The 22,984-nt window shown below is 46.2% G+C and overlaps 1 protein-coding gene across 1 annotated transcript; it reads left to right on the forward strand.

Annotated features, from left to right (window-relative positions):
• Positions 1-960: 960 nt before the first annotated feature.
• On the forward strand, positions 961-4,899 carry LOC134483611 (uncharacterized). The gene is made up of 6 exons (XM_087596597.1): positions 961-1,112; positions 2,145-2,304; positions 2,770-2,913; positions 3,547-3,713; positions 4,420-4,525; positions 4,629-4,899. The coding sequence occupies exons 1-5, from the start codon at positions 986-988 to the stop codon at positions 4,482-4,484; spliced, it is 663 nt and encodes a 220-aa protein (XP_087452723.1). The 5' UTR covers positions 961-985; the 3' UTR covers positions 4,485-4,525; positions 4,629-4,899.
• Positions 4,900-22,984: the final 18,085 nt, after the last annotated feature.

The following is a 22,984-nucleotide window of genomic DNA, read 5'->3' on the forward strand; positions in this document are numbered from 1 at the left end:
AATTTGCCCCCAAAATTTGAACTAAGGATGTGATCAATCAGTGTTAGTGGGTGCATTCTATAAAGTATTCATTTTTCACTATGATAGATGCTTTTGTGTTTGGTGTGGTGTCCATTTCCCAGTGTACAGGTACAGGGACCTTGCTCTATCCACTTAATGATGTTTATAGCCTCATTTTAGACGTTTCTGTGCCACCCTCTATATCTCTTGAGTATTTTATTTTTCTGATAAAAGCTCATGGTATATCTTACTCAGGCCTGTGAGCAGTGCTCCTTTGGCGACATTGGTGCAGAGAGGAGAACCCCACAAGCAGCATGAGGTTCCCTTCACTGGTGGCTCCAATATTGCACTTTCCTCTGCCAACTGGTCTCCACACTTTTCCTAGCACCATAAAGACTTCAACTCCTTCTCCTAAGGAATTTTCTGGCAATTGTCGATTGCTAAGCACATGACTTCATGAGTGTTCCCCTAATACACACCCATGTTGTAACCTACCATGCAGACTATTTCTTGATGTGATATAAAGCACCTGTACAGAATGAGACAGGAGAACTTTTGACTGCATATTCAAGCTGGTGTGAAATCGCAGGAAGTTTTAATGGCTAACATTGGTGAATGAGGACAATTTGAGTTAGTGAGACATTTTTTTGGGCAAGATTTGACAGGAAACATTCATTTGGATGCATAGGAATTACTAAGGTTTTTTATAATCAAGCCTTGAGGAAAATTTGGCTTTGGAAGCAGGAGATGCTCAGTGGCTCTGCCCCAGGAAAGGCTCCTGGAAAGGGCACCTCTGCTTATGCTCAGTACAGGGAGAACATTAGCAGGGAGGCAAAGTCTGCTCCCCATGACATCTGCTGTCCCTTCTTGGACATTCTATTGTCTCCTAGAGAGTTCTGGCATCGTCTGTGATGTCACCAGTGTTGTAGTGACAACCAGTGCCCTAGTTTCTCTCAGTCTGAGTCTGGCGGTTACAAGCTAAGACATGTTTTCCCGTCTTCGCAAGCGTTTTCAGAGGGGGAATGTCGATTCTGGAGAGACTAGAGTGAAGGAGTCTGGCCTTTCGTCTCTAAGTAATGATGGACAAAGACAGCACTTCTGGGGAATGTGGAGTAAGTTCTGGGCAGTGTATTGTGAGCTCCCTACCAGGGGGGCTGCAGGCTTAAGCTGACCTTTCTAGCAATGGGCCACAACAACTGGAGCATCTGAAAAGGAATTGAATTTCCATGAATATTACAATTCCTTACAGTCAAGGATTTCAGAACTTTAGTTTCCCCATCCCCAATGGGAGGATATGGTAAGGCCAATGCTATTATCCTGTGAACTTCTGGTCTTTACTTTTCAGTTCATTTGTTCTGTTACATTGATATAATAACACTATCCGTAGTCATGGAGGGTCCACCTTTTCTGAGTTTAGACAGGGCAGCAATGTATTTCACTATCATTGCTTCTTTAAATACAGTGGGTATCTGACAGTAGTAACAGGGAGAGATTGTGCTCCAGGCAATAACCTTATGTTCTTAGACCTTCTCTGATTTCTTCTAAATGTCAGGGTCATCGTTTGCTTTATATATTAGAGGTTGTATGTTACAAAATTTTTTCTACAATACCAAAACTATTTGGAACGTGTAGACCAAGATTCAGCCTGTAACCTATTCGCACTTCTGGGGCATTTGGTATTTCACATAGGGACACTGATAAGTCTGGTGAACATATCCTCCCTGGAAATGCGTTTTAAATCCAAAGTTGTTGGCTTAGAGTATCAGGGTAGGACATCTGAGTGTCTCCAATCACTCAAGTTTTGTGGATGGTGAATTTATCATCTGAGTTCTGAAGCCACAGGAGTGAGGGTCCTGAAACCAACCTTACCCTGTTCAGCTGATAATAATCCTGGAGAAGCCATCTCCGGGGTACATGTAAGCACGTGATGTCCAGCATAGGGAACACCTGGCTGCTTACGTCTCTTGGTCTCTATAGAGTAGTGGGAGAACTGAGATACCCTGAGGAGGTCTCTTAAGCATAGACCAATCGCCTAGCAGTGACACTGGGTTCCTGGCTTGTTCTCCTGTTTAGGCCTCACTGAGGTCTATGAACACTCTATGCATTCTCCCCATGCAGGTTCACTTGTGTTCTTCTACCTACAGACGCTGGGAGAGAAACATCATCCCCTGGCACTGAACTAAGCAAGAATCAGGCCATGAAGGAAAAGGAGAGGCTGATTAAAGAGCTGCAGCTCATTACCGAGGAGAGAAATGACCTGAGAGATCGCCTGAGGTTTCTGACAGAGAGATCCATGAAGAACAGGTATGAATCGCTCCAAATGCTCTTGTTTCATTCCTGGGTCTGCAAGGTCACCTTCTTATCCTATTAAGGTTTTGGGTTCTAGAAAGCTGTGCCTCCCTAACCACCCTGTGCTAAACCTCACCTCCCGTATAGTGGAGATTCAGAACCTGACCCTTCCTGAGGAGTGAGATTGAAAATGGACTCATCTGCTTCCATTTATTTAAAAGCAGAACTTGTGGTCTGAATGAAGAATTCAGGGATAAATTCAGGGAGAGTGAGTGCCCAGTGTGCATTTGCAAAGCCCTTGACAGCTGGTGGCTTTGCAAGATTGTAATTGCAGTGAGTTTATGGTGAGTCTCTGTACTTGCTAGGCAGGGGACTGAGTGGTGGAAGATCCAGGCAGCAGCCTGGGGTAATATAGGACCCACCCTGAGTTCATATATTCCTAAATGCCGATGTTCATTGTATTCTATCATTTGGGGCCAGGCCACACTTCAGGCCAAATCCATATTATGAAGACCTGGAGAGAATGGAGGAGGCGGTCATGTCAATTCTGCACAACTTAGAGATGGAGAACACTGAGGTCCATGAGAACAACCATAAGCTGAAGAAGGAGATTACCTTCTCTAGGTAAGTCCTGGTCAGAAAGGCTATCACTTGTGGAATGGCCATTTCTGACTTTCTTTGTTCTGGATTGGACGGTCTTCAGCTCTGGTTCTATCTCTTGTGCTATTTACCCATCAGTGTTCCAGGGTCATTAGGACTCAGTTTTCAGTTCCATAAAAGACTGTTACTCATCCCAGGATTGTCTAGGCATCTTCAAAAGGCTCTAGAGAGAACAGTACTGATTGAAGTCAGCAGAAGGTTATTAGGCTGACCTGGACCTATGGTGTCACACCAGGTTTTACAAAATTCAGTGCGTGGACCACATGGTTAGCATGACCTTCTCTTGGTTCTACTGACCTCTTTTGAGGGTTTTGGCCCAGTACTAATTGATGTTGCCCCCATGCATTGGGCTTTCATGGATAGTTGTAGATCCATGTTCTTTCTTAGAGGTGTGGACACTAATTGGTGTCAGGCCAAGCAAACAATTTATTCTTCCCCGAATTAACTCTTTATGGTTTGTGCAGCAGCCTTATATGTATCAAGATGCATTTTATTAAGTCTTCATGGGTATGTGGGACCTGGTAGAGTTAGTGGGCCTTGGGAGTAGGAATGGGAGAAAGGGGCAGCATGATCTTACTATGCAGACTGTATTTCCAGAAACCTGCTCAGCCAGCTCCTGATGGAGAACACATGTAGGAAGAAGTTGGTCCCACCGAAGCAGGGGAGCAAGGGGGTACATCTTGATTGTGCACTGAACCAGAAATATTTGGTTGACTTCAACAAAAAAGATAAAGACCATCAACGGCAAGAACCAGCATTATCAGGTAGGGACTGTTAGCTTAACAATATCTGATAAAATTTGCCAATTTGATACATCTTTGCTTCTCTTACCACCTTTCTAATTTACACTCACAACCAGCCAACCACCTCATGTAATGGAATTGTTCATTGCTCTGCCTATGCACAAGTATTCTGGGAATGTAACCACTTTTCAGAAACTGAATTATTGTGCAAGCATATTTTGCTGCTCTTTTTGAAGCTGCAGTCTAGAAATGGTGACAGATGAATAACATATCATATTATTGCATATCCATGTGATACATTGGATCCTATGTAGAGTTTTGAACAATTTCTTGGTTCTTTGACAAATGACACTCTGTGGTCATGTGACCTCTTGTGTAGGAAGCACCTTTGGGATAAGAACCAAGTGCAAATGTCAAATTAGTACTTGTCATTGGTTTATCCTTGGTGACATATGGACATCCTTTCTTCCTGCAACCTGATGAGGTCTCTTGCCATTGCCCTGTTCTTGGTTTGCACTGGTATAAGTCTGGGTCCCATATTGTCAGCCCACATTACTGTGAGGCTCTTGGAGATTTTGCCCTGCCCACAGAGTTAGCAACAATGATATCACTTAAAATGTCCATGTCGACTGTCCAATAGAACTGAGGTGGTAGAAGGCAGCATTCTGACAGCTGGCTTGCATTTCCCCACCATATCAGTGTCTGAAAAACTGCCTTCCTCTCCCAGGTCTCAGAAAGTGCAAGAGAACTGGAATTGGACACACAGCAGTAAGAGAGCTTCCTGAAGAATAAGTTGCTTTCTCAGGAGTCCCTGATGACCAACATCCTGAATGGTAACAACATTTTTTGGATGAGTTAATTTGTCATTTCTTAGAGATCCTAAATTAATATACCACTAAGCCAGCCTGACTGATTGAAGTCTTACTTTCTTCTCAGAAAACAGCACTTGAGAGACAACTTGGGGGACCGCCTTTCATTATGTGTGCTAGAGGAGAAACAGCAATACGTCTGTGCTTCTAAATGTTCGTTAAGAATATGCTTTTAGAAATATTTTTGTTATGATTTTAATTGAAGTTTTCTTTTCGTTGTTTCATATTTATATGTTCTTGTTACTATTTTTACTTTCAAATATTTTTAAATATTTTTATTCATTTTAATCCTGTTTTGTTGTAAAAATGTATTTGTTATGAATAAAAATTGAATTCTATCTCTTGACTCTTAAGACCATCATTCTTACTCAAGGGTTCTGTCCCCTCCTGTGGACTTAGAACTGACAGGTGGAGATGGATCTCTGCATGTTCCATGGAGCCTGGGCTAATAAGTGAATTCAAAGTCACCAAGGGGTACTCAGTGTGACAGTGTCTTTTGTGTGGAGAATGTGGCTGTTCCTCGGACACACACTTTATGATGTAATCACTGACACACTTTACCCTATTGTTAGGGTCCATGTGGTTCTTCTGAGAGAGCAGCAGATGCTCTACCCTGTGAGTCATCACCACAGCTCCTGAAGGTGGCTTTTGTTATTCCACATGAGGTGCTGTATTAGGTGGACAGGATCATCTCCAATTAAATAGAGAGATCTCAGGATATGTGTGTTCACAGGGAACTTACTGAGCCGTGCGTGCTCAACGTGTTAGGTTGCCAGGCATCCCTACAGGGCTCTGGTGTCCCCACTGCTCATGGTGGGTCAGGATCATCCTCCAGCATCACTTAGTGTCCATTTTAGAGCAGATCTTTCACCTAATATCAATAATGACCATATGTATTATACACGTCTGATAAAATACAGAATAGAAACTAGCTTCTTGTAGGCCAGCTTGGCATAATGAATTCTTTTGATTGTTAGCAAGAAACTTATCTTTATCTAAGCAGTTTAGGGAGGAACCTCAAGGGCTTCCATAGTGAATGTAGCCTGCAGCTGTGAACACAGGTTTCTTTTGGAGAGCAGGCCTGTGCAAGCCCAACCTAGGTGGGACAGTTCAAGCTACCCTATTTCCATGGCCAAACTGGGATCGTATTGAGAATGTATTTTTTCCAGGTGACTGATTTCCAATTTGTGGAATTGATCTAACTTGCTGAGAGTGGAGGTGAGTCAGAGAGTTAAAGTACAGAAGGAATAATCCAGAATGTCCACAAAAGCTTGCTGTCACCCCAGGGCTTTTAAAAGCTCAGCAGGTAGAGAAGCAATGTAGTATTTGGTTACTCTCATGCTTACGTCTAGTCATTCATGATAAGCTGACCATGACACAAAAAGTGTCATCTGTGTCACAATAGAAACTAGTTGTAACTAGATTCACCCAACACTATCACATCACTACCGTATTTGAGGTTCTCAGTTACTATCTAAGACCCTGGAAGAGGCCTGGGCCTTGCTACACAAACTCATGATTTATGTCTTCATGACACTGTGTGCTTTGTTCTGTTAATGCTACCATTGGCATACAACACCTTGGATACTTTGTGCTGCCATCTGTGACATGAGACAATAGTTCATGTCATCCTAACCTGAATAAACTGTCCTTAGAATACAGTGTAGTGGGAGGGGCCTTCTTTTCCTGTGAGATAGCAAAACATTTCCAGTCTTCAGTCAAGTCTGACAGCCATTGTCCAGTGCCTGTCTTGAGATGTCCACATTTTCAGCTGAGAGTCTTCATCCAGGCTGCTCTGTAATTCTGTAGAAGATTAATAGGTTCCAGCCCTAGGATTTAATTCTGCATGACTGTACTTGCCGAACATGCTCAAAGCCCTGTGATCCACAGTAGCCCTCTGTGCTTTAGAGAAAGAAAATAAAGAACCACATTGCACTTGAAGTTTCTCCTCCAACAAAAGGAGAGCCTGCATAGGGCCTTTAAGTAACTCTAAACCCCAGCTTCCACCCACAGCTCCCTCCATCAATTGCATGATTGGTGTGTTTTCACTACTACTCACTTTCTTCTGTGTGCAAAGAATGTGCACCATGTCAGTAAAGTGTGTGTGTGTATGTGTGTGTGTGTGTGTGTGTGTGTGTGTGTGTGTGTGTGTGTGTGTAGTCCCTAGTGAAAATGTCAAGATACATGCAGACTCATGCTACTACTGTCCCATGGCACCTTGCAGGGAACCCTGAAATGGTGGCTACTTTAATACAGCCTAAACCGGGTGTGCATGGTTTCTGTAAGGTCACCACTACAGAGAGCAGGAAAAGCTTCAGTAGTCACATGGATGTGATCAATCAGTGTTAGTCATGCCCTTCCAGCGTGGTAGACTGCAGGTTGTCTGTCCCCATCACTTTGCTCTCCTGTGCCCAAACAATGCCAAGGTCAGGGCCGTTGAGCCGTGAGGCAGAGGCTCACCACCCTCAGTGCTGCCTACGACCCCTAAGACTGTCTCTTTCGGGTGTGTGCGTGCTGGACACTCATGGATCCTGAGATCTCCGCAGCTGAGGTGAAACAGTACCGGAGCCATTGCAATGTGGGCACACATTTGGTTGTGGAGCTGGGCCACTCTTTGACTTTTGTTGAGTGGAGAGACAACTGTTGGCTGAGCCTTTGGTGAACCGGATGGCCCCTGGCCACGTCAGCAGTCAGCAGTATCAAAGCTGAGCAACCAGTGTTTTATGTTCCATTTTGTCATCGCTGGTCAGTGTTCTGATGCCACAGCACATGGCTGGTCTCAATCTCCCCATGTGGCCACAATCCCTAATTGATATTGCCTCTACTTCCCAAGTACCACTGGGATTTCTGTAGAACCCCTAAGGCAGCAGCAAGCAGGAGCTCCTGACTATTCCCTCCCTGCTCTCTGGATCTGCAAGTCGTTCTGTGTACATATGGCTATTCCCTCATATACTCTTGATGCCATGATACCTTAATAAACACTTGAATCATGCCCTGATGGCCAGTTTTCAACTGCTACCTGACACCATCTATAATCGCCTGGGAAATGCGGGACAGTCTGGATCAGACTGGCCTTTTAGCATGACTATGCGTGACTGTCTTCGTTGCTGTGGGAGATGCCAGACAGCCTCTTTTCTGATCCTAGAGTCCCTATACCCAGCCACTTATCCCCTCTACAGCCAGACCCTACTTCTGCTCCTAGGCACTGTCTTGGACTTCCTTCCCTCAGGTGGCTTCTCTCCTTTGGCTGCTACAGAAACCTGTTATGAGGAAAGGAACAGGGAGTTAAGAGTTCAAAGCCATCTTCCCATTGATGTTCTTTCTCAGAGGTCAGTGGGACACTTAAAGAGTTTTGTGTATACATTTTATTAAGCAAGGGACAATCATGCATCAGACACAGGAAACTAACAGCACATCTACCGGACCTCCTTCAACACCTGGGCATCTCTTCTGGCCTGTGCTTCTGTGTGCTGAAACCTGGGGACCAACTTCCTGTGGTGTTTCCCAGGATGACTGTGCACATTACTACACTGACGTAAATCCTCAAAACTCACAAACAGCAATGGGACCGACCGCCACAGGAACGGTTCTCCATCAACAGATACCACAGAGCAGCAAGCAGAAGCATGGGCGGGTGGTGCTGTGGTTCACACACTTCTCTTTCCTCACTAGGGCAGGTGACCCGCTGGAGAAAACAAGGACGCAGCAGGATGGAAGAGGAAAACTACAACCCAGTCCTTGCATTAAACACCCAAGCACATTTAGACTAGAAGAGAGAAGTTTGCCAAGAATGAGGGCCACTTTGGGCATCCATCATCAATAGCCCTGGCTGTCTAGGCCAGCATCAGATCCAGCCGTCTCCAGGCAGGTGTCCACCAGGCCCTCAAGGGCACTAAGAGCATTAAACATGAAGAATAGAACAAGATCTCTGCCTCTTGCCTGCCTGACAGCCAAGCATGTGTATGCCCTGGCTATGCTCACGCTGGGACCCCTGCTACATATTAAGATATAGAGACCTGATAGTTGATTAGGACCCTGTTCGAAAAGGAAGACACCGGATATTTCCCTCTGGCATCCATATGTGCATGCATGATTGTACAAGCTGGTAGAATATCTCTCTCTCTCTCTCTCTCTCTCTCTCTCTCTCTCTCTCTCACACACACACACACACACACACACACACACACACACACACACACACACATACACACGCACACATTCAAAGTTTTGAAGCACAGCAGAAGAATCTCTGGGACTCTAAGCCTGACCAGCCTCATCTGTGAGCCACAGCTTCTGTGTGAGAGCTCCTTTGTGTGAGAGGGGTAGGGTGACTGAGGAAGGTTGCTGGTGTCCATCCCTGGCCTGCATGTGCATGCATACAGAGACATGGACACATGCACATGCTGAGTACCCCTCATCCTATCCTGAAATCTGAAAACACTGAATTTCAAATCCAGGCATTCTCCTAACCTACACCTTCCCTCAGGAATTGGAGATGAGGCCTTGCAAGAATCCTCAACCAGTGAGACTGGCCCAGACCTTCTGAGATCCATTCTGCCCCAGGAGAACACAGCAGGTGGTATCAGGACAACACAGAAACTCAAGACTCCAGCCTGATGCAGGGACCGCCTGCTGGGTTAGGAGAAGACTCAGCATCAGGTTCCTGAACGAAAACATCACCTCTGAACACACGGGGGCGCTGTGGCTATGCCTTCAAGGCATCTTCAGCAGCAGTTTAAATGGACTAGGGATGACTATGGGAATCGGCCAGCAGGGTGATGTGAGAATCCTTTTGCTAAGGCTTGATCGCTAGATGTTGCCACAGAAACCCTTGAACTCTTCTTGGAGTACAGTCCAGGCAGAGGCTGAACACAAAACATTCTGATTATGAACTGAGTTTAACAGATAATCCGGAACCTGAAGGCCACAGGCCCAAAGGTCTGCACTGCAGGGGTGAGGCATCACTGCAGGGATGACCACACACTGCAGGGGTGAGGTGTCACTGCAGGAATGACCACACACTGCAGGGGTGAGGTGTCACTGCAGGGATGACCACACACTGCAGGGGTGAGGTGTCACTGCAGGGATGACCACACACTGCAGGGATGACCACACACTGCAGGGGTGAGGTGTCACTGCAGGGATGACAACACACTGCAGGGGTGAGGCATCACTGCAGGGATGACCACACACTGCAGGGCTGAGGTGTCACTCAGGGGATGACCACACACTGCAGGGATGACCACACACTGCAGGAATGACCACACACTGCAGGGGTGAGGTGTCAATGCAGGGATGACCACACACTGCAGGGATGACCACACACTGCAGGGGTGAGGTGTCACTGCAGGGATGACCACACACTGCAGGGGTGAGGTGTCACTGCAGGGATGACCACACACTGCAGGGGTGAGGTGTCCCTGCAGGGATGACCAGGAAGCTGATTGAGCTCCTCAGGGCTCTCCCTGTCCTGAATGTGCTTCCTTCTAGGTGAGCACTGCAGCTTTCAGGGAGCTGGAGGCCTGTGTGGGCAGCAGTAGAAACTGCTAGCCTTGTTATTCACAGCTGAAACTATCACACAGGACATTCCAGAAGTGAACACCACCAAAGTGGGGCCTTTCACAGCATTCTGGGTAGGATGGCACAAAGCCCCATGACAATTTCCCCTGTGATCCATACCAAATGTCTGCTGTCAGTGCCTGTCTCTTAGGAGCCACCTGGATGATTCAGGGGATGGTGTTGAAGAAAAGGCTTGGCAAAATTGAGGTCTCCAAAGCCAGAGGAGCAGTGAGGAGGTGCAGGGGCCGTAGACCATGGAGACTGATATACGCTGATGTTAGACTACCCAGACTCATCCCTGTGTCCAAGTCTGGATGTCACAGAGGCACCTGGCAAAGGTCCCAACAGTTTCCTTCAGGATTCAGCTGTCTCCCTACTTGCCCTCCACCTAACCCATTTCCTGTGGTTCTGGGAGTCAAGGACTTCATCACCTTTTTCGTTTTCTTGTCATATTGCAGGTACTGTGACTCGACCACTCTTCCTCCTGCAGGAGACACATCATTTGTCACAGAACAGGACTGCTGCACCAGGAAGACCCAGAGCATAACCAGGACGCTACAATGAAAACATGACTGGCCCTTCATGCTGAATGACAGGAAAAGCACCCGGCCTTCTCTTTGTTGCAGACTGGATTCCTCAACCTTCCTGTTATGAACAGGGCACTAGTACCCTTCACAGGATACTTAGTGTTTATAAGACATTTATAGAATTCATCTGGTATGTAGGCCATTGGGCTAGGAGCCAGCATCAAGGCATCAAGTAGGAGGAAATACAGAAACATTCTAGGAAGGGACAGCCAGGGGCCAGTGGGATGGCTCAGTTATTGAGGACCAGAGTTCAGATCCCAGCACATGGATGTTCACAGTCATCTGCAGAATCAGATCTAGGGGGTCCCATGACCTCCCCAGCTCCCAAGCAGCTACATGTGTCCATCTTAGACACATCTCACTCACCGTGAAACAACCTAAGCCACAAAACATCCCACACCTTCTTGGATGGGCCCATCCCTGGGGGAGTCTTGTGTGTTCTGGGCTTCAACTCTAGGAAAACTTGGCCTTGTTTTATAGGATGTCTTATTCCTTATATCAGCAGAGAAAGAAAAAAAAAGATCCAGTCCTGGAACCCTAGAGGACACTGCCATGATGTCACTGCTGTGCTGGCATAGGTTTAGAGATATCTCCATGATCCATCCGAGTCACCTAGAGCTCAGGGAATGATGGAAAAGTCCATGTGAGTTCGCCCAGAGCTTGCAACCATGAGAAAGCTTGGAAAACACAGGGCACATGTGGTGTTTGATCCTGGGTCAGTTCAACCCTCTTGAGCCTGCAGCTAAGACAAACAGTTACACTGGCCTGAGTGCACAGGCCAGATCTCAGAACCTGTTTGCCAGCCATGGAACACTCTGGATCCCTCCTCTCAGCTGGACCTTGATCTGCTACACCTCATCCATCCAAGCTTCTCAAGAAATGAAGCTACCAGGTTAATACAACCACAAACTGAAGGCAGCAAGAGCCTTCAGCCGCCCTGTGGCAGTAAGGTCAGTCCATAGGTCTCCTGTCCCTGCACCGTCAGTACCTGTGAGAGCCATGGCCACCTATTCCCTTCTGAGGTGAGGACAATTATACCCACAACCTTGCTTTCAACAAATCCTGCCTTGGCCACTGGTGGGACCCTCATGAGACTCAATCTGATGCAGGCCTCCTCAGACACTTTGGCTTCCTTTCTGGCTGCTGGAGCTTGGGCCCTCTGGCCTGGCCCAATGTAGGATCAGCAACATCCAACTCTGTCGGGCCTCAGCCATCCCACATTGGGGGCCCTGCTTCACTCCTAGGTGCATTCTTTTCCCACATCTCTCCAGTCTCTCCCTCATCCCTAATTCCCCTCGCCTCTCAGGCTCAGCCCTTCAGTCTCTGATGGAGACTGTCCTGGAGGGACAGGAGCCCCTCCCCTGAGATACTCTCCCACCCCATGCTGCTGGGCTCTGACAACTCCACCCTTGGGTTGACTCATCTCTACAGGCACAGCCTGCTGCTCCCCTGCCCCTGCAACCCACTTCCTAGCTCTGCTTCACACAAACACTCTGAGATCTCTACACTGGCTTCCCATTCTATTTTGCTCCCTCTCTGTCCTCCAGAAGTTCTGCTGCTCTCTCTCACCACAGCAGGACCCACTAAGACACTGCTCCTGACCCCAGCAGCCACCTGCAGCCCAGGTCATGGGGCTACTAACAGCTTTGGCCCAGGACTCAGGGCTCCTTCCTTCTTCAGTATCGAGTCCAGGCTGAGACCATCTGGCCTGCTGCTGGGTCCTGGGAACCCTCAGTCTCACAGCCTCTGGGCACTCTGAGCCCTAGTCCTTATGGCTAACACGTAGCTGCCCAGTTAAGCAACATGGGCCTCACTGGCTTCCTGGTGTGCCATGATGCTTTCCCTGCATGGCCGGGGATGACTGCATGCTAGGATTATGTCTGGAACTAGACCTGCAGGTAACACATGAGGGGTTGGCCAGGCTGTCCTCCTACTCCTGTTCTCAGGAGATTCTCCTGACTAAGCCTCCCAAGTGCTGGGATGACAAGTATGTGCCACCATGCCAGCTAGGGGTCTTCAGGTGTGATGAAAGACTGGGATCTGTGGTCCTGGTTACTTCCAACAGTGGGGACACCAGTGTTCTGAGCATTCTGTCATCTAGGACTTATATTCCATGTACTTCACACGAACACTGGGAGACTTCTGCACTGGTTACCTGTTCTCTTTGAAACCTGTCTTCAGGTATCTGACAGTGGGAGTCTCCATGAAGTTTTTGTCACCCTGAGGATGTGGCTATATTAATAAGCTCAGGCAGCATGCAAACACAGCAGAGGTTACAAACAAGACTACCAGGCTGGGGCCACTAAGTCATAGAGTGCTCCTTTGGCATGGTGAGGGCCCAAGTTCTCTTGCAACCAACATCTGCTGGGGATGTAGCTCAGTGATAAGGCACTTGCCTAGCGTATGTGAGGTCCTGGGCTCCATCCCTTGGACTAAACACTCATCCCCTACCCTGAACGCACCAGGTCCAGGCATCACTGTCGATCCTGAGGGCTTGAGTTTGATCCTTAGGCCCTCTCTGATACAAAAAGAGAAAAAACTCCCTTGATTTGTGTTTGACCCCTGCATATGTGATGCCCACCCCACTCGAGTGTACAATTAAGGAAAGCATGAGTAAGTGGTTGAGAGGCACTCACTGCCCTTGCAGGAGACCCCAGTTTGCTTCTCAGCACAAACTGCATGTGACTCAGCAGGTCTCAGGGTAGAACTGGATATGTGACCCTGTGCTAAAGCACTGTCCTGAGTGGGGACTGCAGCTTCTGAAGAGGAATGCAGGCCTGGCCTCCAGACCTCCACCTTCAAGTCCTGTCTTGATGCCCTGGCAAAAGAAACTCCTTCTCTCCAGAGGAGCACTGCACTCAAAGGACACCTCAGTGATGAAAACTATCTGTCCCCAAAAGCATGCCACTGAGCCGAGATAGCTTCCGTCATGCACCTCTGCCCATCGCCAGTTCCTCATGTCAATAACTCAACCTTTCATGAAGTAGATGGCAATGCATGAGGTAGGATGATCAGTAGTTTACTGGCCAGTCTGGGCTCTATGAGATGCTCTCCCTGAAATCAGAGCCAGCAAGAAATTCAGCATGAAAGCTCTTTGTAAAGAAGCTCAATGACACAGAGCAGAGCCTGGGACCCCGCATGGTAGGATAAAGTGACTCCCATGGATTTTCCTCTACCTTCAACACTCATGCTTTGGCATGCACACCCCTACAAGGAGATCAATACACATGGAATAAAAAATTAAACAGAAACATTAATGAAGACAATGCAGACAATGTATTAAAGGATCCCGGGAACACTCACTTAGCACTTTCCTTTCCTTTGCCTTGGGAACAGCACCTGCACCAGAGACTGGAGACTTCCTGCAAGAGAGAGAGGAGAGATGCACTGTTCATTCAGCTGGAGAGCTGTGCAAAGACCTGAGCCACCCGGCTTTTTCTGACAGTGGGAGCTGGGCCCAAGTGTGGGCTGTTCCTACTAGAGGAACCACAGGAAGAGGACCCCCTTCCTCAAACCTTCCTGGAAGTCAGAGCACGGGCTATGGACGTCCCTCAATCCTCAGAGGACTCTCTTTCAGCGATGGTTCAGAGCCTCTTAGGACAGAGAGGGACTAGAGCTTCCCCCCAAAGCAAGATCCCTATCTTATCTGACAGGTATGAGGGCTTAGGGATGGGACAGAGGATGTGACAAGGTTACATGTAGCACAGGGCTAGGTTAGTAAGGCAATCAAAGAGGAAAGAAACCTGGAAGATTCCTCATCTGTTCTTTTTGCTCTGTTCGTAGAGATGAGGGGCACTGTGGGGTAGAGGACTAGGACACAGCACAGCCTTCTCTGCACATGGTTAGCTTTCTAGGCTGCCTGGTCACTGTGACCAGCAACTTTTCAACTGTGCCACTCTACTACCAAGGCTGACACAACTGGTGCACCATGTAGCAATAGGACTGTACTGACTTAGCAACATTTGGAATCACACAATGATCATGTGTCACAGAAGAGTTTTTTTTTTTTTTTAAGAAAAGGATTTTTAAAAACTATTTATTTTGTCCATCTGAGTATGCTGTCCCTGTCTTCTGTCTTGACTTTCACTGTGCACTCAGGGCTGCCATGACTGTTACCTCTCCCAGTGTTAACTCCTGACTCTCTCATCAGCATCATCACAAAACTCCTGTCAAGAATTAAGGAAACCTGAATTCTAAGGAACTCCAGTATTTCCAAAGCTCACTCTAACACAGATGTATCCTATGCTGAAGTAAAATGGTGACAGCTGGAGGTCTTAATTCCAGGACTTGGGACAGAGGGGTTGGAGGATCTTGAATTCAGGGTTGCTTTTACCTTACAGTGTTGGTTAAAGCAGGTTTGTGCTGCTACAAGATACCCTGTCTAAAACTATACCAAACACACCTAAAATGAGACAGAGGAGTTTGAGTGGGCACAGATGGGAAAGCTGGGCACTTTGTGGCTAAGCCACCTGCTGCCAGCACCAAAGTCCATGCACAACCCCGATTCTGAGCTGGGTCTGGGATCCTGCTCAGGAGAATGCAGCAAAGTAGCTCAGATCCAGGGCTTTTGGTCTAAGAGGAATTCAGGTAGTCACACTTTGGATGCCAGTTCTCCAGCTCAACTGCCTGTCAGCACAGAATCTGGTCTTGGTCATGGCTTGACACCCCTAAATTCCTCCCAGCTGTGCTCTGAACTCACCCTGTGCCCCGTTCTGATGAATCTGCCATTCTCCATGGGAGTAGCCTCAAGAAGTCCCTCACATCTGAAGCACCACTCTGAGTGCACTAAATACTGCAGGGGAGGGGCGTGGCCAGCAGAGCACCCACCCCTTTCAGCTGTAGAACATTTAGCTCTAGAGTGAGCACTGCTGTGCATTGTGGAACTTAAGCAGTATCCCAGCCTTGGCCTGGGAAGAGCCATTGACACCCACACTTTCTGGGGCGACATTGTCTCCTGAGGATAGAGTCAGGCCAGGAGCAGCAACTGATGTTCACGAGAGACAAACTTTCTTCACCTCCTGCCCATGCTGGCCCTAGGATCTGGGCTTTTTTGGTGACATGATGCTGAGCCTCCCAGGTAGATGGGTTTTCAGGGGTCAGGTGGTGATTGTCACCAAAGATATCCATAAGGATAAGTCATACTGTACTAATTCCCATATTAGATCCCTTCTCACAGGTCACAGAGGCCATAGTGGGTCCTAAATGTGGAGTCAGGTTCCTGTGCACTTTTGAGGAGACTGGTCAGACGTTTAGGCTTCGTGATATTTTGTTGGCATTATTTTGGGGGGATTTTATTTTTACTGTTGGGGCCAAACCTGGGGCTGCCATGTGGAGGGAAAAGGCTTTGCCATAGCTGTAGATCATCCCTAATTATAAACTCCTGAATTCTCCCAATCCTGGAACTATCTAGGTCCCTCACATGATGCAACCTTTGGGGAATTCCTCACATAGAATCATGGGGTGGACTGCATCCCAAAGAGAGACAGTGGGAAATGTTCCCCAGTGTCTCCCTGTGGCTGTGACGATGGGAGTGCTGACCAGTGGATGGCAGGCCCCATGTGAAAGCCTTTTGGTTTCTACTTGAGTGGAATCTTCACCATGCCTTTTTTTTTTTTTTCTTGAAACACAGGTTGCCCTGGAACTTACAGTCTTCCATCACCCTGACTCAGTTTCCCATGACTGGGATCATAGGCTTAAATTACTATGCTCATTTTTCTTTTTTCTATTTATAAATCTGCTAAAAAGCCAAAAGGATCCAGAATGTAAAATGGTGCGGTCCAAGGCATTTCCAACAGGGCATTCTTGACCTAGAAGTATCCAGACCAGTGTTTATTGTGTGGCTACTTCATTCCCATAACAGCTTATATTTGACAAAGAATTCCAAGTTGTGATATCACTGGGCAGCAGGCGATATCCCACACAGCAGGACTGACTCAGGTTGTAATTAAGGCTGGAGAAACTTACTAGGACCCTGGTAATCCTACCACCCTGGGGCCTTTAGATAGCCTTAATCTGATCTTCCCCCCTGTGCTATGAATCAATTGCTCTTGAAGGTAGATTTGAATTTACAGTCACTGTGAGGCAGGAGAATTAGGACTCTACGGTCACTCTGGGCTCCACAGGAAGAGCCTGTTTCAATAGTAAAAGAGGTCACCTGTGAGTTCTTACTGTCTTCCCTGAGGCCTTACTGCTGGAGTTAGACTAGCTATCTCACCAATTGAAGTAGAGGGCAGAATGCTGGTGCCTTCTATAGTGAGGACTAGTGACAGATGTTCTATGGAAATTCTAGAAAGGTCTACAAGTATTTATGTCCTGTGCATGGGAACTGCTGGCTTCCCTGTGTCCTTTGCCTTTATTTTGCAGTCCATGGGCACCCGGAAATGTCCCCAAACCAGGCTGTACACAGGGCCTGTCCCGTGACTCTCACTTGCACTCAGAGCCTGCCTGATAGTCATAGGTCTGACAGAGCCCTGACACCTGCAGAGACCACTATAAGGGACCCTGCAATCCCCACACTGCCCATCAGTGTCTATAATGTCCCTATACGACACTGAGACGGTCTAAGCTCCTTCCAATCTTTATGCTGCATCAGAATCTGACCATTGCTACTTTTGCTCCTCTCATACCCACACTAGAAGCCCTGTACCCACACTAGTCCCAGCTGGCCTGTTGCCTACTGACATCTCATGGACTCTGCCCCAATATTCCCTCTTTGCCTGGGTCCCTGCAACTGTGTCCAGTTCTGGCTGCTTCCCTGCCTCCCCACTTCCATTTTCCAAATGGCCACATTGACACATGGGTTTCTGGGTCTCCCACTCCTCGGATGCTGGGAACAGGTTCATTCTTTGCTGTTTGAATGGTTGTCCTAACACTGGAGGACCTTGCTTCAAGTAGTGGCAGTCAAACCTGGTGCTGATCGCGTCAGATCTGTCCAGGCTGTCTGTGTGACTGTGGCAATGCGCCTCTGTTTTGGCTGAGTGTTATTTACCTCCCTCATGGCCATGTGATAACCAGACCATGAGCATGTTCATTGTTTGGAAAGAAGGGTGTGGAGGACATATGCTCCTCATCCTAGCATTAGGAAAAAAGACATAGGTAGATGATGCATTCTAGACCATCCTGGACTATAGAAACTCTGCCTCGAAGAATGCAGGTGGAGCAGGGCTGGGGTTCAGTTAGTGAAAGGCTCCCCTGGGGTACATAAAACCCTGAGCTCTATCTCAGCACCACATAAACGCACTCTAACATCCAGGCAGGAAGGAAATATGGGACTTGAATTTTAGTTTTAGCTGTATGGTGAGTTGGGGGCCAGCCTGAGCTACATGAGACCATTTTGAGAGTTACAGAGATAGACAGAGAGACAGATACTGGCTTTCTGAGACACAGGCAGGTAGATTCCACGCAGAGAGAACTGCTTTGAAAGTTGGGTGACAGAATGCTTATCAGATGGCTGTTAGTGCTCATTATGGCAATCAAAAATTATAAACTATGCATACTATATGTGACTGCTAAATGCATAGCAATATAGCATTCTAAAAAGAGACCCAATTCAAGTTAGCAACCAACCTTCACTGTCTTCCAGAGTCTAGAAAAGGTATAACTATTGTAGCCCATGAAACAAAGCTTGCCTAGTACCTGGATTAAAAAATAAAGTTTCAATGAAACACTTCAATGAATTCACTTTCTCATATAGGACACTTTCACCTCAGAGCCGATTGGCTCATTGCCATGGGAATGCTATGGCAACAGTGGTGTTCTTTACAGTCTACCATTTACCCAAGCGCTCTATCTGGATCCCGGAGAGCACACAGAACACCACCATGCATCTCACTCTCACAGACAGGTCTCCCTTAGCAGTTGTGGGGTGGCTCCTAGTGTGTTTGGCATGAATGCCATTAGGTGCTATCCCTCAGGATGTCACTTGTGTTTACAGCAGAGTTTACTCTTCTCTGGAACTCAACTAGAGATTCTCTGACACTGGATCAGCATTCAAACCTCATTAATCCCAGGAAGATGGAGCCCCTAGTCACCATACAGCATCAAACCCTAGAATGTGTAAATGTGTCCTTGCTTCACAGGATCTGAATGTCAGCGCACAGAGAGTTCTCCGGAGCTCAAGGAGATAAGAGCAGCCATCAGTCTATGCCCTGTCACCTACCTGGTATTCATAATGGTAGGCAAACCTCCCTGGAGTCACCAAATCAAACCAGTGCTCACCTCAGCACTGGTTTATTTTCATATACATTTATGAACCAGATGTGTGATGTAATAAGACTTCAGTTTTATTTCTGCCTTTATTTTAGTTTCAGACCAATACCAGATTACTTTAAATTTATTTTATTTTAAGCCACTTCTCCCACTTGTCCACATCCTATGAAAGCCATCTTCTGAATAAATATATTAAAATGAAAAAGTTTACTGCACTTTAAAAAGCTACTTTTACAGCTCCTATTTACAAATACCTTTTATTAGATTTATCTACAAGAGCATAGGTGATAGATTATTCAGATACCAATGAAAAAATATCTTGTGGCCATCCTCCAGAAACCAGTTGCCCCACACAAAGAGAGGGCTGCTTTACAGAAGCAAAAGCTGCATTAAATCCAGAAGCACCAGAGTTTACTATTCATGATTTGCCAAGGGCAACTCCAGGAAGTGCAGAGTTAGATTTGGCAGCTAGTCAAGGTGTAATACTGTCCAATACAGATGGTGTCACACTGGTCCCTACTTCAGTAGGGTGTTCGGGTCTTCTTATTGGAAGGAGCTCTAATTACAAAGTAGGGCTTGAGGTCTTGCCTACAGCTTTAGATGCTGACTTCACAGGGGAAATTAAGGTCATGGTTAAAGCTGGAAAGGAGACCTGTATAATAAGAAAAGGACAATGCATAGCCTAACTATTATTGCTACCTTACATAAGATTACCTAACCCTGAAATAAAGACAGAGAGAGGTCAGGGACAATTTGGTTCCTCGGACTTTGTGGCCTGGGTAGCTAAGATAGGAAAACAAAGGCCTTTTAAGAAAATAAGAATTAATGTAAAACTTTTAATGGTCTCCTAGATACGGGAGCAGACAGATCCTGCTTAGCAGGAAAAGACTGGCCACAGTCGTGGCCTGAAGAACAAACCTCTTCCTCCCTACAGAGACTATCAGCACAGCAAGTGGAAATAATTGCTGTAATAATGGCCTTTGAAGAGTTTAATGAAGCCTTTAATCTTTATACAGATTCTAAATATATAGTTGGGCTTTTCCCAGCTCTAGAGACAGCCTTGCTAGCTGGAAACTCAGTTATTTTACCCCTGTTGAAACTACAAAAGTTGATACAGAGTAGAACGTATAAGTTCTATGTGGGACACATAAGGGGACATACTAAACTACCTGGACCCCTAGCTCAGGGTAATGAGCTGGCAGATTCAAATACCAGAATCTTTATGGTCTTGGAACAGGCTAAGGAGAGCCATAATTTATATCATCAGAATGCTCTGGCTTTGAAAAGAGTCTTTGGCATAGCTGGAGAACAGGCCAGGCAGATTGTTAACCAATATACTACCTGCCCCACTGCGGGGGCAGTGCAGAAAATGGGTGTTAATCCCAGAGGCTTAAATCCTCAAGTGTTATGGCAAATGGATGTTCTTCACATGCCTGAGCTTGGAAGGCTTCCTATGTGCATGCCACTGTAGATACATCTTAACATATGATTATGCATCAGCAAGAACAGGGGAAGCGGTAAAAGATGTTATTCAACACTTAAGTGCTAGCTTCGCTTCTATGGGAAGACCCAGAAAGCCGAAGACAGACAATGCTCCAGCCTATGTGTCAAAATCCTTAATGAAATTTTTGGCCACCTGGGGCATAGAACATAGCACTGGAATTCCATATAATCCTCAAGGACAAGCAATTGTGGAAAGAGCGCATCAGACATCAAAAGCTCAAGTACAGAGATTGAAAACTGCTAACTCATATCTCTCTCCTCATCATTTATTAACTCATGCTTTGTTTGTTCTAAATTATTTGAACACAAGTGAGGAGGGAGTAACTCCTGTGACAAGACATGGTGAAACAGGAAGTACAATTCCCGAACCTCTAGTTTATGGAAGGACTTACTTTCGGGAGCCTGGAAGGGCCCCGGTATTTTAATTGCCTCAGGATGAGGCTATGCTTGTGTGTTTCCACAGGATGCAGACTCCCCGAACTGGGTGCCCAACAGACTCATCAGACCTCCCCGAGTTCAGCTGTCGAGAAGAGGACACAGACAGAAGCAGACTCTGTAAAAAAAAAACCAAGCAGCCTTACAGGGACTTTTCCTAGAGGAGATCGCAGAGAAGAGGAAGTTCCCAACTCTGACGCAGCTGAAGAATTTAACTAAATAAGCAAAGGATATTGTAACATCTGCTCATTCTAAAATGACCGCTACTAATATTTTTCTTGTTTTATCACGTAACTTGTGAAGCCTGTATTTTGTCTAACTGCGTTTCCTCTGGATTGGATAAAGAATTTGCTGTTATGTTGATTGTAAAACGACCTGCTTATGTTATGCTGCCAGTAGACTTGAGCTCTGATCCTTGGTTTGATAATTCTGGATTACAAGCGTTAGACATCATTAATGATTTAATTAGACCTAAGAGATTTGTGGCCTCCTTAATTTTAGGAATTTTGACATTGATCACTTTCCTACCATCCTTTGCCATACCCACTACAGCTTTAGTTAAAGAGATGCAGACAGCTACTTCTGTTAATGAAATGCATAGAAATATTTCTGTGGCTCTCTCAGAGCAACACCCTATTGATAGAAAATTAGAAGCAAGAATTAATGCCTTAGAAGAGGTGATTTTGGAATTAGGACAAGATGTTGATTCTACTAAGACCAGGCTTGCCACCAGATGTCACTCTAGTTTTCATTATATCTGTGTGACTCCTTTACCTTATAATGAATCAGAGAATTGGAGTAGAACTAAAGCTCATTTGCTAGGAGTTTGGAAGGATACAAATATTTCTTATGACTTGCAACAATTGCAGGAACAGATTTCAGCCATGAGTCAGAGACAGTTAGATGCCTGGGATGTGGATAAACTTGCAGCATCGTTTACTAAAAGTTTAAAAGCTTTGAATCCTATGGATTGGATTCAATATTGCATCTTCACAGTCATAAGGTTAGGGCTCGAGATTGTTGTACTATTAATCTTCCCTATTCTTTTTAGGCTGATCCTGAAGTCCCTCCGTACCTTCAGGCAAGATATCCTGGAACATCGTCTTAAAAACAAAACACTGGGAACTACCACACTGACTCCAGTGGAGTCTGTGCGACAGGAAGCTCTTGTGCTTCCTTTCTATCCAGAACAGAGGCATGTGCCTGGAATGGCTTGGCCTCCTAAAGGTCCTGGCAGTCTCCCTACAAATAGATGATGACTAGGGTCTGTGCTTGCAGTGGAGGTGCCTTCTGTGTTCTAGCCTTGGTGATCTTAGCAACTGTGAGCCTGTCAGCAATATCTGATTTTCAGAATATAGCAGTGTGGGAAGATGGTCATGGACCTTTAGATGTCTCAGGAACTGAAAGTTCAGAGACAGAAACGTCTCACATCATCATGATCCTGATGAACTCAACGGCTGCGATGAATTCAACTGCTGCACCCATTAGTTCCCAGCAAACAGGAGAGAAATTCATTGCAGCCATTAAGAACATGACTGTTCGAGAAAAGTCTTTCCCCACTTTTGGGAAAGTTTTGTTTAGCATGATTCAGAATAGTAGTGATTCTTTTAGAATGATCATGGATAAGTTCTAACAAGTTGAGCAAACTTATTAAAAGTTAACTAGAAGGAAAAGAGAAACTAACAGTGAGCAAGAAATGAAAGAAATTATAGAATGGTTACAAAAGTTTCCATATTATCTTGAGGGGCCATAAACATAGAGTTTAAACTTTATTAAAATAAGAGTAAATGTTGAATGTATGTCTGGTGCCCACAAGTCTGGCAGTATAACTGGAGTTTTCTAAACCATTGTCTGCAACTGAGAATTGTTTCCTGGACTGTACGTTCAGCTTTCCTCCTTGCAAGGGACATTGGTGGGGTGATGAATAAGAGCTAGATGATTGCCAATTATGGTGTACCTGTTCTAACTGCATAAATCTGTGCCAAGGGGTAAAGCTTTTTGCAGCAGCACACACCTGGAGTTTATGTCTGTCTGTCACACCGAATCCGTTCTCTACCTGAAATCCAAGCCTTGGTCCCTCTGCTGATATACTCCCCTGGGTGGTCTGCGACACTCCATTGGGGACCTCGTG

This window comes from Rattus norvegicus, chromosome 19 (genome assembly GCF_021556685.1).
Source record: "Rattus norvegicus strain SHRSP/BbbUtx chromosome 19, alternate assembly SHRSP_T2T, whole genome shotgun sequence".
Taxonomy (NCBI): Eukaryota; Metazoa; Chordata; class Mammalia; order Rodentia; family Muridae; genus Rattus; species Rattus norvegicus.